The sequence below is a fragment of the Orbicella franksi genome, chromosome 15 (genome assembly GCF_964199315.1).
Source record: "Orbicella franksi chromosome 15, jaOrbFran1.1, whole genome shotgun sequence".
NCBI classification, from domain to species: Eukaryota; Metazoa; Cnidaria; class Anthozoa; order Scleractinia; family Merulinidae; genus Orbicella; species Orbicella franksi.
The window spans coordinates 3,840,873-3,857,095 of NC_138159.1; the positions used below are offsets into that span (position 1 = coordinate 3,840,873).

The 16,223-nt window shown below is 39.9% G+C and overlaps 2 protein-coding genes across 2 annotated transcripts; both read right to left on the reverse strand.

Moving 5' to 3' along the window:
- Positions 1-213: 213 nt before the first annotated feature.
- On the reverse strand, positions 214-5,373 carry LOC145470546 (uncharacterized). The gene is made up of 7 exons (XM_081454356.1): positions 5,085-5,373; positions 3,843-3,895; positions 3,348-3,420; positions 2,951-3,104; positions 2,668-2,805; positions 1,557-2,553; positions 214-994 (listed from the first exon to the last, which is right to left on the reverse strand). Exons 1-7 carry the CDS (start codon positions 5,338-5,340, stop codon positions 356-358), a joined length of 2,310 nt encoding a protein of 769 aa, XP_081310482.1. The 5' UTR covers positions 5,341-5,373; the 3' UTR covers positions 214-355.
- Positions 5,374-5,462: 89 nt separating this feature from the next.
- Positions 5,463-13,505, reverse strand: LOC145470549 (uncharacterized). The gene is made up of 6 exons (XM_081454358.1): positions 12,306-13,505; positions 10,800-11,022; positions 10,317-10,394; positions 9,711-9,948; positions 9,175-9,503; positions 5,463-8,448 (listed from the first exon to the last, which is right to left on the reverse strand). The coding sequence occupies exons 2-6, from the start codon at positions 10,900-10,902 to the stop codon at positions 7,421-7,423; spliced, it is 1,776 nt and encodes a 591-aa protein (XP_081310484.1). The 5' UTR covers positions 10,903-11,022; positions 12,306-13,505; the 3' UTR covers positions 5,463-7,420.
- Positions 13,506-16,223: the final 2,718 nt, after the last annotated feature.

The window sequence follows — 16,223 nt, forward strand, 5'->3', positions numbered from 1 at the left end:
GAATTGCGTGACACTGAAAACCAGCAATAAAGGTTTTTGCTTGTTGTTAAAAAATCAAAACAAAAGCAGTTTTAGTTCTTTTAGTTTTTTTCCTTCCTTAGCAAATTTCTACTACTCTTGACACTTCTACAGGAGGAACTAACACTCGGAACGTCATTTCCTCGATTTAGGAAAAGGTCCGCAATGCATACTTGCATCATAGGCAGGCCAGGGTAAGAAATGTCTAAATTTTATTCAAATTTTTAAAGCAATTCAGAATAATAAATATATTTGATATAAACGTGGATAATTCTGTATACGAATTGATAAAATCTATTTAATATTATAATTCTCTAAAAAATTCTTATTCCCATGATTAGTGGAAATAAATCGCCTCACAAGCCACAAGTTGAAGTAATACTGGAAAGTACGGCATTTTATCTTCACCAAGCATCGCAGTAACAGTTTGTTTAATTCGGTCATGCTCTTCAAGGGATACATTGGTGACGTAACGATAAACAGCGGTCAGAAGCCTGGTTCCAAGTTCCTTCTCGAGGTACATGCGCAGAGCTTCCAAGTTAGAGTAAATTGAATCATGGGAAGAGACGCTGTCGAGGTGCAAAGTCTTTCCGCAGAAAGTGAACTTGCAAGGTGGTGGCAACACTTTTCTCTTGTTTTCAATGGCTTTGGTCTCTGCAGTAACATGAACCATGGTTTGTTTGCAGTGTTCACTTACGGTTCCGTCTTTGCAGCCTCCATTTCCTTCTTTGCAACTTCCGCTTCCGTCGTTGTATTTCATTTGTCTATCTATTTCCGGAATTTCAAACGCGGAAGGCCTCCGTTCCTGGGAAACTGTATAAGTTCTTTTCCGAATCTCACGCTCGTTTCCAGTTGCCTCTGAGCTTGTTTTGACCGTCGATTGGCTTTCTGTGTTGGTGGTCTGGATTTGTTGCAACGCACCTGAAGAGGAGCGACGTCTGGCGATAACTTTAACGAGCGGTTGTGACGGGGCGCCCTGAAAAGAATAATTTTATAATCACTTCTTGTTGAGAACACAAGATATTACCTTAAAATACATCAATCTATTAATAAAACATTTTTCTATGAAGTGACCGGGCGAAAGTGCTGTAACAGATAGCCTATTCATTTTGGTGTGAGTGCTCATGGTAGCAAGAAGTTTGTGGCGGCAGAGACGGAAAACAGACGCAAAACGGACAGTGCTACAAGACACAAAACATAGCATGACCTTAGAATTCCAACGAAGGACAAATGCTATTTTGTGCTGACTCCCAGGAAGTAAATGGTTTAAGTCTTCGGTCTCCGAACAAAAACGCAAGTGCTACTGTATGGTACAGACCACTTCCCTACCCGACCCGTTGAGATCTAGAATGATCATGCCAATTCAAGTTCAGCCTTGAAATCTTGAAATCTTGTAACCTTATCTTCTTTAGTTTTCTTTGATCCTTAAACGAGGGAAAAGAATAGCGAGAGACTAAACGAAAAATATCCTCTTGCATTCTTTCTTTGCATTAAAAAATTGGAGACCATAAACAGTCTATTTGTCGACTGGCACTTACATTCTCCTTGTTAACTCTGTTCATCTCCGACCTGTTCGAAAGCCTTCGATGTCTCTGCTCAACAGGGCAGCGGCTACTATCGCCAGTGGTTACAGCAGATTGGTGTCTCATTCTTGTGCGCATGACCTCGTTACTTTTCAGCTGGCACAGCGACATCGCAGGCTTTTGTTTCTGTTCTTCCGTCACGGTATTAGCCCTACAGGCACGAGACGCAGAAGAATTCGATACGCTTTTCTTGAATTCTCGCTTTTTCGAAACATTCTTCTCATCTGGCTTTCTCTTAGGGATTACCGTTGGATAATTAACAGTGAAAACATCGTCCTCGTTTTCAGAATTGTCCCGAGCTTGGGCTCCTTGTGAATGAATTCGGCTCTTGGGAATCCTAGTCGCAAGCTGGGACCGAGCTGACGTTTGCTCAGAATGCCTTCTTTGCTGCGCATGCGCCAATGCAAGTAGGCTGTGCTTCTTCGTGTCAGCGGGGCACCTTGCAGGTAAATTTTCCCGCGCTTTCGACATGCTGTCAGAGGCGGGAAATGCGGTCCTCGTTTTTTGCACGTTGTCAGCGACACAGAAACTTGGTCTGCTGCTAGAGGAACGGCAGTTTCCTTGTGCGTTAGGAATTGGTGCTTTGCTAGTGAAGAACCTTCGTTCTCTAGACGAACTTCTTGCATTTTCCCTTGAGATATCTGGATTCAGTTTTTCTTGACCATCCCGTTTTGAAACATTGGACCTTTCAACCATGTTATCTTTGCCTTGTTCTTTTTCCGTTTTGCCAGAGCTTGAGATCCGAGATCTAGGACAGTCAGCATTGGATCTAGAAGATATGTCTGAAATGTCAGAGGCGACACTGTCACCTCTTTCTCGCTCGCACTGAAGGAACCTTTTCACATAGGGCTGCATGGCTGGGACATACAGCAACTGCTTCGCAGAAGGCCTGTCGTCAGGGTTCTTTTGAAGCAGTACGGAAACTAAGTCCTCCAAAAGTGGTCCATAACAACTATAAAGAAAGTATGTTCATTAATGTTTAGTCGAAAGGTATGACTGAATATGCGTTGAAACAAACCAGGAAGTAACAGACAACATGCAGAAGATACTTTCACTTGTAACTTACCCTGGAATTGGCGGGTATTGCCCCTGTAAAATCTTGATTACAAGAGCAGAGAAGTTGTTTGCGTTGAATGCGTGCTTCAGTGTTGCCACTTCATACAACACACAGCCTAACGACCACATATCGCTCTTGTGATTGTAGCTAAAATTAAGTTAAGGGCCAGAAGAGAAATAAGCCGAAAGCACAAAAGCAGATCAAAAACACTGTAAAAATTGTTGAAGGATTACTTCGCAGTCATTGTCATTAATTCTTTTTCATTTCCACATTCATTGTTAACAAAGGATACGGTTTCCTTTGACAGATCTCTGGTGAGAGATAATATGGCGTACCTACAGTGGTCTGCGCATGATCCAAAGTGCTATTCAACATCCGGGCAATGCCGAAATCTCCGAGCTTGATGATGTCATCTTTACCAAGAAAAATATTCTGTGTTTTCAGATCTGAAACACAAATAAGAGTGAATCTAGAATTAAAGTGTCACGAATATAGGCACCGCGGCCTAGCCTCCTACACTGAAGACGCTCTTTGGCCTCGTCACGCACTCTTTTTCCCCCGTTACATTGCGTGACGAGCCAGAAGAGCGTCTGCGTAAGAGGATACCGCTGATCGCAAACTAACGAGTTTGAGAAAAGAGTCTGGTAACTTGCTTGATAATAAAGACTTTTTGTACTAGTTATACTGACCTCTGTGAAGAATATTCTGTCCGTGAATGTACTTGAGGGCAAGACAAAGCTGTGTAAACCATTCTAAAATTTGCTGCAAGATTGAGAATCAACAAAATTATTTCGTACTGAATTCCATCCTAACTAAGAAGTCAGCATCTTATTTCACTTCAAAACATCAATGTATTAAACGTTAACGTCAAGCGTGTGGGAAATGAAAACACGGCTTTCAATCAGAAGAGTAAGAAAGTCTCCGCAAATAACTCTCACAATAGAACGATGCTGAAATGCATAGAAGTCTGTAAGGAGAAATTGAATTACAATCTAATTAATTGTTGCTATCTCCCCAAAAGATATTACCATATCAAATATATAGGAAAAGGGATAGAGGTAAGGCCGGAAAGGTGAAAATTGTCTTGATGAGTTAATCATAAAATCAGTCTAACTATGGAGAACCGGTTAGGATAATTTGAATTTTGGCATCATGGCTACAAGTGTTAATTTCTTTAAACTTACCGTTTCTGGAAAGTATAATCCATTCCTCTCCCTAATTCTGGTGTATAAATCTCCTGTTTTAAAAAAAAAGTTAGAATTCTCTTACATATAATTTGTCTGCGAAATTGCTTACTACTACAAGTGTGGTTTGTGCGATGCAAACCACGTCGGGTTTACGTGCCGACACCTCTATCAGCGCGTTGATTGAGAAACACAAAGGATCGTCTTCAATCGGGAACCACAGTAAAGAGCAACATGGAACAGTCCCAAGTGACATATATCGTGATTTCAAGATCTTGAGAAAGTGCCAAAGTGAATTCAACTGCCTGATCTACGAAATGCTGTTTGCAAAGGAGCTTAAGCCAACTTTGAACAAACAGTCAGATTCAATCCGTGCAAAGTTATTTATATAGTTTTTTATAGCATTTTGTTATTTTAACACAGCGCTTGTATTGACATATTTCATCATTGGACATTCTCACGCCCTATTTGTACTTATACATGTATATTTCATTCGCTTTTTCTACAACTTGAAAATGATCTCAGGTAGATCGAAACGTCGTTTTTTATCGCTAGTTTTTATTCTGAAATTGTTACTATGATTTTAAGGGACGGACAATTACAATTTTGATGGGATGGACGATTTCCCACAAAATACTCCTGAACAGCAAAATCGCTGGCAAAAAAATCCTACAAGGGAGGCCATGAGGGAAAAAAATCGAGCAAGTGCTTTTTAGTATACTATTCAGGTCCCGTGTTTGACTTTAAAAAAACTTGCACAAGCTTTTGCCCACCAAAAAAACAATGCACAACCTAAAGGTGAGAAATAATTTTCACGCCCCAGAAAATTGTCCAACCCACCCTTCCTCCCCCATTTCAAAAAATAATGGTCCGTCCCTAAACAGAGATGGATTAGTTTTCAGAAAGTGGTGATTATACGTTATGTTCGTTTGCTTAAAGGTTACTAAGGTACGGTTGTATTACAGTCTGTAAACACATGATGAGAAGCCTGTGGCTAATTCCTCGTTTGGTGAATGAGTCATGCCATCCTCCCGGGCTCTAAACGGTGATTTTGTCTATAAATTGATTGGAAATAGTGTGTTAGACGAACGTCCTTCGACATTTAGTAGTGGCCGGCTTTGTTAACGCAAAAAATTTTAGGTAGAAAACCAACGCTGCGCAAACGATGGATACTTTTTATCTTCTTGATTTTTCCTCCAAAGTTCAAAAATCTGAGAAATTATTGTTTATTTTTCCACTTACCTTTTTCGGCAAATTCCATTGCGATACACAACTTTCCTTGATCAACAAACGCCTCCTTGTAACGCACAATGTTCTTGTGCTTCAGCTTTGACAAAATCTTCGCTTCGTTCAACGCAAGCTGGCGGTCTTGTTCAGACATGGCCGTGACACCCAATTCTTTCAAAGCGTACATTCTCTTGCTCACTGTTGACTCAACCAGCCAAGCTTGGCCAAACGTTCCTGAACCAATTCGTTTAATTTTGCTGTAGCGCTCCATGTTTTAAATCTTTGGTAATGCCGATACTATGAATTGAACTGTTAACCGTTAGAAAAAAAGTTAACAGGCTGTTGAATAAATTAGTTTTATGACTAAAATCTCAAGAGACCAGCAATTCATTCCTCGTTCGATTTCGAAAACAAAACAATAGAAATATGGGAAATTTCCTTGCATCTATAATTAATAAAACCCGACATAATTTAATGCATTCCACCATAGGTATTTAGATATATACAATACTTCTATACAATCCACTTAAGATGCAAAAAGAATCATGATGGGTTCGTGAAGAAAGAGACACTTTTATTTCCCTTTATCAAAAACCGTTCTGAATTTTAAATCTTCACATGTAAAAAAAAAAAATGCGCGCTGTGACATTTTCAACCATTTTCAAGTGACCTTAACCTGCGGTACAGGCGTAGTTTGGGCGAGAGAGTGCACATATCCCCTCATCGAGTGTTCAGGACGCCATATTGGATTAGACAAAAAGCGGACGGTTTGGGAGAGGGAAAAAATTGCGTTCCAACTCTCCACGATTGTGAACGTTAAAACCGCCTGCACTGCAGGCTAACAATGCTTAGTGCGCGAGGCATTGTGGGTGAGGGAAGTTCTTAAAAATTCAAACCGTGTGACAGTCCGAATGTTTTGTCCTTTGTAAAAGTCGACTTAAAACCAGCGAAAAGTACTTAATACTTCTACCTTCTACCTTCTACCTTCTACCTTCTACCTTCTACCTTCTACCTTCTACCTTCTACCTTCTACCTTCTACCTTCTACCTTCTACCTTCTACCTTCTACCTTCTACCTTCTACCTTCTACCTTCTACCTTTTACCTTCTACCTTCTACCTTCTACTTCTACTCAGTTTATTAGGTTTTGTTTAAAGTGTTCTTTGGCTCCTAGAGCTTTGCAGGAGAAAGGATTTATGTACTGATTATGCAATATCTTTGTAGTGAACTAAAGAAAAAAAAAAGCTTCCCTGGCCTTACGGATAGAGTCTCGGTTGGAAAGCTTTTTTCGATGAGGAACAATTACATGTCGTTAGCAGCGTGGTTAAAAGAGGAAAGGAAATGTTCTGGCCGGGCTGTAGTAGGTAAAATTCTCATTGTACCAGTGAAGAAGGCTGGTTTGACAAGCCGAAATATAGTACACCTTATAAATCATCCGATGTCGCGTCGGTTTCTGCTTTTATTTTATTCATTTTCCATGTGAAGCCGATTAGATCACTATTGATCCACCGTACCAGCAGGATCACGGTGCGCGGTTGCTTGCTGAAACATTTTATAGTCAGAATAATACCCCAGACTCAATTATCCTTACAGCTTTTTCGTGTGTCATACAAGAACGTCAGTCATGAATAGAATGCATTTATAATTAAATTTAGTATCACCCAACTAGTGGACTAATGCAAATCCTACATTTTAATTGGCTAAGCCACTAGAGGACTATTAGTAATAGTCCTCGAGTAGCGAAATTGGTGCAATCGAGCGTGACACTTTCTTTCGTTTTATTTTTTCTCCAACTTGCATTTGTAAGCTTTATTATTGCTTTTTCTGTCCGACTAGCTGGGTGATACTAGTTGGGTGATTCCCTTCGCCCTCAAAGGCCACGGGTCAATAGCCTATTCGGCTTCGCCTCATGGGCTACTGACCCGTAGCCCTTGCGGGCTGCGGGTCTAATTGTTAATTAGTAGAATTCTGCTAGTATACTAATTGAAATGCTGCAATCTGCTTGGCTGAGCTACTCGTATACTATCAGTCATTTGTGTGCAGTGACTGGAGGTCGTCTGCGAAATCGCGTCGACGTTCTCTCGTTTTTCCGAAGTTACCACCTCATAGAAATCTTGAGCCCATTATCTAATTGTTGAATAGGATTATGCGAAAATTTCGCAGTGCTTTTTACTGGGCAACCTACTGAAAACGTCGAATGTCTCGGGCAAAAAGTATAACCCTATACGTTACTAAGGAGAAAAGGTAGTTCTTCAGCGTATCAATGAAAAACAGCTCTTATAACAAAACTGTTTCAACCCAAGTGGTGAACAGATACCACCCTTTGCATTTGTGGTTAGTTATTAGAGTTAGTTTATGCCGTTTCGTCTCTTAGATCAACATCATCATCGTCGAAATCGTCATCATCTTCATCGTCATCGTCGTTATCAATATAATATTTAATAAGGTCATCGCGGTTACTGTCTGAACCGTCATCAGTTCCATCGGGTACCTTCTCGTCATGTGACTCGTCATACAGGATCTTTATACAATGGGGTTGATTTTGGAGGTCCATAAACTCCCACCCGAAGTGATTGCTGCCTGGGAGAGTTCTGTTTATGCTCCTATAGTACAAAAATTTATATTTCGGTCCCCGATCCTGCCAGTTTGACCATATCTTGTCCAGGAAAGCATGGTGGCTCCAGAACTCGGGTGCATTTGCAGATTCGTCTAGCGCCATCGTTCCCCCGACGGCATTATGTAGATCATTGTGCATGTAGTCTCTGACACCAGATTCGAATTTGTGAAATTCATTCCTAGGAATTTTAATCAGATAGTTGACATACCATTCTCCTGGTAAATAATATTTGTGATCGAAATTTCTGGACAGGCACTCAGAACTCAACCAGCTCGGCAACGACCACTTCCCGGCCTTAAAAGGTCCCGTACGGACGCACCCGGATCCATGTTCACCGTTACCGCCCAGGCCGTGAGGCCCCGGGTTCCAAATATCCCGAATGTCTGTTTGTCGCCACGTGCGCTTGCGTGACACTGCTCGTGCCCAGTTCCAATAGGGCACTGTCACACGACAATCTACGTGACGAAGTAAATTTTCGAAGACAAACAAATACCAGCGATGCCAGGGGAAGAAGAATGGTTTCTCGTGGATGATGTAGAAGAATTTCGGATGAAGCATGGTAACAAGATCATAGGTACTTTTATAAGGAGCCTCACTGGATACCACTCTTAAGGCCTCGACGTATCGACGGCGCTCCTCAAGGGGCATTGATATGAAGTCCTTTCGTATTCTGTAACAGTCAGTAAGATGGTCGTCTTTACAGCGACAACGGCGATTGCATTCATCGTACACGAATCCTTCACCAGAGCAGCTATGATTGAATCCTGTGAAATAGAGAGATGGGACGTAAAATTTTAATCAGAAATTATTGTTTCAGGGACTCAGTTTTTAGAGGAGATATGTCTTGAATAATAAACCCTTGAAACATTTAGCTGAGGCCTTATGTGCCACGAGGCACAAAGAAGCTAAGTAAGTAGTAGTAGAAAACATTTAGCCTAAAGTTTTTCAATTTTGTTCTCAAGTTTCGTTTTCGTAGCCAATTTTGTTGTGGCTACAAGTCTGCCATGTTCTTCAAATAACAACTCCGAAACCTACCTCGGTCACATATGCCGGTAGAGAATAGAGCTAATCATATGGCTAGCTCCGTGAGAGGGCACCATGAACCAAATCCTGCGCTGTGATTGGCTACCCGAGTGGACAAGATGGCGTTTTTTTGCCCGCTCGGGACTACTTGCTGTGTCCCGCTAGAAAAAATTTCCCGAAAGCCATGTAATAAAAACTTTATTGATCAAGCGTGAGGTCAAGTTGGCAGGATATTGGTCTTGTTCTTTGTTCGTGAGTTTATGGACTTCAACTCCGTCTCGATCCATGAACACGCAAAAAGAGAACTTGGCAAATATCCTACCATCTTGACCTCACGTCTAGTCAATAACCCATATCTATTTCACGCTACAAAGATTGCTTAAAAATCATCCAGCATACCACCTTGCTCTTTTTTCAACTTTTCACGCAAAAATGAACAAAAATATGAGGGAAAAGAAACAACTTACCTTTGCCTTTGAAAGCTGTAGAAAGCCTAGGAAGATCTGGGAACGAGTTAACTCGGAACAAGTGAGTTTTGAAGGGTTTACTGGCCACCTTATTTGGTTCGTTGTTAGTCACGTGCTTGCCCACTGCCAGAAGAAACACCTCTATACCATTGTCATGAAGCTTTTTGGCGGGAAGAACGGTCAGCTTTTCAGAGCTTAAAGCAGTACTTTCTGCAATGATAAATAGAATTCTGTGCACTGGATTCGTTTCATTGTTAGCTTGAGAATAGAGCTTCGTTTTGGCAAAGTTCAGTAAGCTGTCAATGGAGGAGCGTTGTCCAGCCTGAAATCTGTTGACAAACAAAAGAAATCTTTAACTGTACATGTTTTCAATATTGCCAAATGCAAAGTTTTAATTTAACACATGTCAAATATTTCACCTACAGCAGTAGCTCACATTACCATCCATTTTATTATTGGCACAGAATGTTAGACATGATCAGTAATTGTACTGCACCAGAAAGATTGACTGTAATTTAAGATCCTCACATGTTTACCTAAGAGATGATATGCCCTTCAAAGTACATTCTATGTTCATAAACTTGTACCAACTAAAAGCGAGGCGAGGGGTTGAGGAGTGAGTTACTATCGCGATCCTGGTTCCTGAGGAGGACACACTAAACTCTTGCACCAGGTTTCGCGCGAAATTCTTGAGTAAGTTGAAATTCCTTGATCCAATAACAGGGTTACTTGGAATGACCACGGTAAGATGTATTTGAGGAGGTAAATGGGATTCTATAAGATAACAATGAAGATGAATCAGAACTAATCAAAGTAACAAGTAATCTAATCAAAACTCCACAGTGCTTGCATTGCAGACCCTCTCAATTGGTACACAACTCTTTCAATTTGTTCACAAAACTGGGTGAAAGAAAAGCATTGATTGTTAGTCAAGGAACCTTGCAAGCCGACTTGGGAACTCATCAATTTTGTTGTTTCTCAGTCTATTTACTATGCTTTCCCTTTTTTTCAGTTAAGGCTTGACAGGAGTAACAATCAAAATGTACAGGAGTACGGGTAAGTGTCATGTTTTTCTTCATGTGCGTATACTGCGAATAAAATTACCCTTTTCAGAATGATCATTCACTCTGCAATTTACTTACCTTTATCTCGCTTAGCTAACCGAAACAGCCTCGCAGATAAAGCTTCTACTGTAGATTTAATTGGTTCGGCAGACTTTCCTGGGGAATCAACATATAAGAATTCAAATATTTAATGATGATAACGTTATCAATGTGTCAGGAAGATTGACTTTGTCGACGGATAACTCCTCTGTTTTTCTTATATCTATGTTTTCTTGAGCAGCAAATGGCATACAACACATCTAACCGCAACCAAGATTGCTCTTTATGCTCACTACCTAGTATCCAACGTCTTTGATGTGCAGTTGACACATATATTAAGGAAACCTCATCATCAATGCGAGTAACAACAGACCTTTAAATTCTGTTCTATCTATTAAGGTTGGTGGGGAATAATGTGGTAAAAGAAGGGACGCGATAAAGAGATTGCTGTAAGTCAATGTTTCACTTATTACTGTCCCCAAAAGTGGAAGCTGTTTGAGAACTCGGGAGAAACTAACTTACGTTTCTCTTCGCTATCAAACCGTTTCCCATTTAAGTTAGTTGGAAATGACGTCATAAGAAGACCAATTAGAACGTATCTAAGACCACGTGATGCATGCATCATTTTGTTAGCTCCAGGCTTTTCTGTCAAGTGGTATCCGGGACTTAACGGTTTTCATTTTATGTCACTTGTTTCTGTGATGCATCATTCTGCAGTTCTGTCTTGTCTTCTTCATTGCCATATCTTAAAAACAAACAAACCAAACCGACACTAATGTAAATAAATAGGTTTTAAAGCAGGGCTCTTACTTATAAGCCCTTTAAAGCCGATGTGTTTAGTTGTAACGAGTAAGTTAAGATTTTCTTTTTCGCATGTTCACCTCATGTTCACACTTTTCAACGTGAGCTACATATGATTGGTCAGCAATTATCTTCACGGATCTTTATTGCCCAATCGTGTTGCCATGGTCATGATGGAATCCCAGAACCCTCGTGCGTTAAGAGAGCCGTAAGATAATATCCTCGACAAGCTTATGACTTTCATCATTATAAAAATTATCAGAGAAGATTTCTTCAAGCTCTGTCGCGATAATCTTGAAAGAAAGATGCACTAGTCTAAAATTCCACTCTCTCCGTAGGAAAGCCTTGTTTAATTTTCTCGCAAACTGTTTTAAAAAACTACTGATGTCATGTCAAAGTTATTTGGAAAATATGTTTAGATTAGATTGTGCAATTCCATTTCTTAAATCACTTCTGCCACTGCGGGCTGCAACATTTCTTTTCTTGAGCTAGTTAGGGGAAACAGATCTTTCCATAAAACCATGTTATGAGTCACAGTGACTGAGCTGGAAACATAGCACCTTAAACGTCTTGAAATTTGTGTAAGGAACAATTTAGAATCATTCAGATCCGTCTAGATGACCTTTGCGGTTAAGGAAATTTTAGCAATGATGGATCTTACAAAACCTATAAGTCACCTCAGTAAGTTAGGCTGCATGGCGAGTTTGTCAGTGTTAATGCGAATTAGAAACCGGGCGTGTGCTTGGCGGAGCTTAAGATCCCTCATTTAATGGGGAATAAGGTAATATTAGACTCCTGTCGTCTTGTGTACATAGCACATTCCTGTGAACCTTCGGAGAAGACTAATCGTCCTTCGACTTGATTTTCTCTCGTATTTAAGTCACTAGTTATGGGTTGGTTGTTTACTTCGAGAGAAAATGGACTCATATTTCTATCCAATGCGACGGAAGATAACTGATGACCGCAATTTATTGAAATATGAGTCTAATGTAGGATTCAAAAATGCGCTGTCAGTGCAAGCTGTATGGAAATATTTTAAAATTCTTGCCTTGGCGAAGACTGCCTACAAAATTAGAACCATGTCGGCCTTAGTTGTTAATATTTGTCATATTAGCTACGACAACCCAAGTATAGAATTACCAGTTCGGTAATGTACAAAGCTCAGAACATAGAAATGTAGATTAAATATATAGATGTATCGGACAGCAAAATAATTTCCAAGCTTACTTGATTATTGCTCTTTTCTCTTTTCTATGTGCTTCGTACTCAACCAATGTTCTTTTGTACAAGTGACTTTAACTGTGATGGAGCCAAGTCAAAACCAGTTGTAAAATTCAAAACTATGCCCGGGAAGGAACTTCAATAGGTTGTCCGTTCGCCGACAGGCTTGAAGAGTAGTTACGGAAACCAATAAATGCTTGTATCAAGACCCAGTTGTCACCACACTTGTCACATTTTATGTACACAAGATTTAAAAACTGGTCTCATTCGTTGAATAAACAAAGCTTTGGAGGAATCTAAACTTTGAAGCATCATTAAACTACGAGCATGCTCTCATCGCTACACTACGAACTGTTAGGTGATCTTGCCCCCAGGCTTAAGCACTACACAAGGGGTTATTGTTTCTTTTATTATAGGAGGGGTATGAGATTCAAGTTGTTCCGAAAGGTAGAAACTGAGAAACGGAGCATAATACCTTGCCAACAGGAATTTAAGGCCCCATTAGGGGGAGGGGGTGAGGGTCTGAGTATCACACATCTCATTAATTTTTGGCCTACATATCCCTTATTCCGGTTAATTCCAGTTGCAAAAATTGACGATTTTTCTACTACATATCCCATGTATGTCCCATTTATGTCCACATCCCATTTATTTTCCCCTCAAATACCCTGTATCCGACGTTACTTTTTTTACCAAAATATCCTGTACTCCTTAAACCCCCTGATAAGACCTCGAATTTCCTTACTTTAATTAGTACATTTTTGTCATATGTGCCGATATAGCAGAGTTTGTAGGAACTAGTAGGATATACCGCACACAAGCAACACTAATCCAAGTGAAGGACACAACGAACTAGACGAGATGCTCTCACTCACTGAGGCGGTTTTAGTTTACGGGGGAATGGAAAGGAGGAACCATTTACCGCGGAGAGACTGGGGAGAGGGGACAATAATAGCAGGTTTTAGAAGGTGTAGTCTAAATTATCTTCCGTCCGTCGTGAAAACAAAAGCAATCGTGGTCATATCGAACAGCACAAAAGAAAACGAAATATAAAATTTCACACCTCTGATTAAACTGTTGCAACAGGCTCTTTCCATCCAGCTTCGAAACTTTTTTGTCTTCACTCACTGCACCTACATTTTACACATAGAGAAACACGGTCTTGTACTAACTACGACGAAAAGATCTTTTGACCACAAGAGAAGGTCTAAAGAAATGATTTGATTGTCTGTTTATCAGTCTGGATTTTATATTTTATCAACTGAAAGAAATGTTTTTCTTTTCGATGACCAGTGTGAAAATGTAGTCAAATTAAACTGGGTTGTTTTTTTGACAACTCACCGTTTCAAAATAAACAAAAGGTTCTAAACAGTCTTGATTAATTTAAATTTTAAGAGAACCTTTGCTTCATCAATCAAAACGTTTATTTAGCACATCTGAGCCTCCTGAAATCTCAAATAATAGTTATAAGGATCTAACATGCGTTACTTTTGGATAGGGGCACTAATTATTTAGACGATTTTAGTCTAACCATGTGTTTTTAAATGAATCATGTCAAAACATTTGTTTTTAAATGAATCATGTCAAAACATTTGTTTTTAAATGACTAATGTCATAACATTGAAAATAGGAAGAGAAAATTGCTAAGATTTCCTTTTTCCGTTAATTGCTTGTAAGAGTAATAAGATGGAATTTCGTTCATTCTGGGTTGTAAAATGGATTTTTCATTATGGACCACCATTGTACGTCTTTTTTAGTGAAAAAACACTAGTATTAGAAATACAGATACACCATGAACACCAAAAAAAATTTGCCGATAAGTTGTTGAATTAAACAAAACTCCAAGTTATACACAGCAGGACGTATATTTCGACTACTGGTTGTTTGAGAGATCCGATTTTTTCAAAAGACTTTGCGTTACTCCTTTCTAACTTGATGTTTGTGCTCACGTTTCGGAACGGAATGTCCAAATGGGCTCCCAGCGCAACACAAATAATGCGCCACGACAAGTACTTCTCACCGTTTAGTGTAAGAGCATCTGTTTATCATGGACCAAAGACTTGTTATTCATAAAACCTGTACGTGTTTATTTCCTTGTTCTCTATAAAGTACCTGTATGTTTCGGCCACGCGAATAAACAATTAACTCGCTATGTTCCAAAAAGTCATCGCTCGTGCAAAGAAATATCGTCTCGGACCGAAATAAAGACATGAAATACAATTTCACTCGAAGTCGCTTTCAGTCTTCACCTTAACACACTTGTAATCTGATATTTTTGATTTAATCTCTAAAATCTTTTTTTGTGCCACAAGGAAGTAGTTGACAAAATTTTATTTTTCTCGCCATATGTTGCCAAGGCTCACAGCAAGACAATTTTCAAGGATTTGTATGGAACTTTGATTCATCACTGTTGTAAAGATCTCGGTTAAGTCGTATAATTTAGCAAACAGAATAGTAAGTTTACATACCACATGAAAAGTTGTGCTCATCTGAAGCCTCTTGACTATGAGAGCCTTGATTCAGCATTTTCCCAATGTTCGTGTATGCATGTTGGTTTTTGGTTTTACAGTTCACCTCAACATAGCAAAATTAATGAAGGTGCTAATGATTGCAATCCAATGGTTATGAGATGAAAGATCCTGGTCACTCCATATTTTCACAGAAGAGTATAAAGGACTTGATTCTTTCAAAGAAAAGAACGCCTTCCTTTTTCAGATAAGAAAAGGATTTCGTACTTCACACAACGTTAGCCACTTGTCTTTAAAACCAAACCGTAACATATTGGGGCATAAAATTACTTTATGGGACATCTCTGCAGACACTTCATGTTGTCATCCCAGAGCTGAGCCCGCGTTCTTTTTGGTTAGCACTTACAGCAGGCACCCTTTCAAAGATTTGTCGGTCAGTGGTAGTTCCCAGGCTGACCGAGAGGGACAAGAACTAGCAGCAGTACAAACCAAGAGAATATTTTGTTTCTCAGTCAGTTGCCTCGAGCCTATGTAAAATTTGCGGTTTTAGTTTTATCCATTTTCCTCCAAGAACTCATTTTCACTGCTGCCTGTTTGAAATAAACTCAAAGAAAGAAGATTTTATTCATTTCCAATAACAACACTGAACATGTAAACAAAGCCACAACCAGGCCACGGCAATTGGTATAAATGGGCATTATGCACCAAATTACAAAGCGTTGTGGATTATCCATTCTTCCGTATACAGCACGAAGAAATGGTGTCAAAATGTAACTTCTTCTCTTTGCCAGTCAACATTCCCGTCGCCAGAGCCCGTGATTCTCTTGGTCAGCACCCAAATCGCCATCTTGGTTGATTGTGATGCAGAGTAAAAAAACTCGCGGGCTCTTGGGCAAGACTGTCATTCAATTCGAAGTTAACAGAGTTCTTTACTAAGAGTTGGCCACTTTAGAGCTCTTATATTAGTCTCAGGAGTCCATTACAAAACGCACTTGGCATGCTCAATTTTTTCGATAAGACACGCCTGAAGAGCATCACGGTATATGTATTTAAAAAACTGTAATGCAAGGACCACTTGTACAAACAGCTGCGGAGTGAAGCTGGATCTTGGTTTAGATCAGGATCAGCAGTGTAAAATAAATCAGAAAACCAATTTAAAGGCTGACCGGACGGCTAAAAAGGGTAAATTTAATGCCCAATATCTCGGTTAGACAGGGCTAACCCTCTTCAGGGGCTACACTGAAGCTACACTTCTTCAGGGGTTACACTTAGTTTCAGTGTAGCCCCTGAGGAAGGTTAGTCCTGTCTAACCGAAATACTGGGCATTAAATTTACCCTTTTATAGCCGCCCGGTCAGCCTTTCAATTGGTTTTGTTCTATATGTATTTAACGCTAGCTATTGAGTGCGTCTCACAGAGGGAACAGGGTACACACGCGCTTCGCAACATACTAATCA

Coding starts and splice junctions, on each gene's coding strand:
- LOC145470546 (XM_081454356.1), bottom strand. CDS start 5,340: ATGGAGCGCTACAGCAAAATTAAACGAATTGGTTCAGGAACGTTTGGC. Junction 3,896..5,084: donor AATGGAATTTGCCGAAAAAG/GTAAGTGGAAAA, acceptor TTTTTAAAACAG/GAGATTTATACACCAGAATT. Junction 2,554..2,667: donor CAATACCCGCCAATTCCAGG/GTAAGTTACAAG, acceptor CTTTCTTTATAG/TTGTTATGGACCACTTTTGG.
- LOC145470549 (XM_081454358.1), bottom strand. CDS start 10,902: ATGATGCATGCATCACGTGGTCTTAGATACGTTCTAATTGGTCTTCTT. Junction 9,504..9,710: donor AAGGGCATATCATCTCTTAG/GTAAACATGTGA, acceptor GTTTGTCAACAG/ATTTCAGGCTGGACAACGCT. Junction 8,449..9,174: donor TACAGCTTTCAAAGGCAAAG/GTAAGTTGTTTC, acceptor TCTATTTCACAG/GATTCAATCATAGCTGCTCT.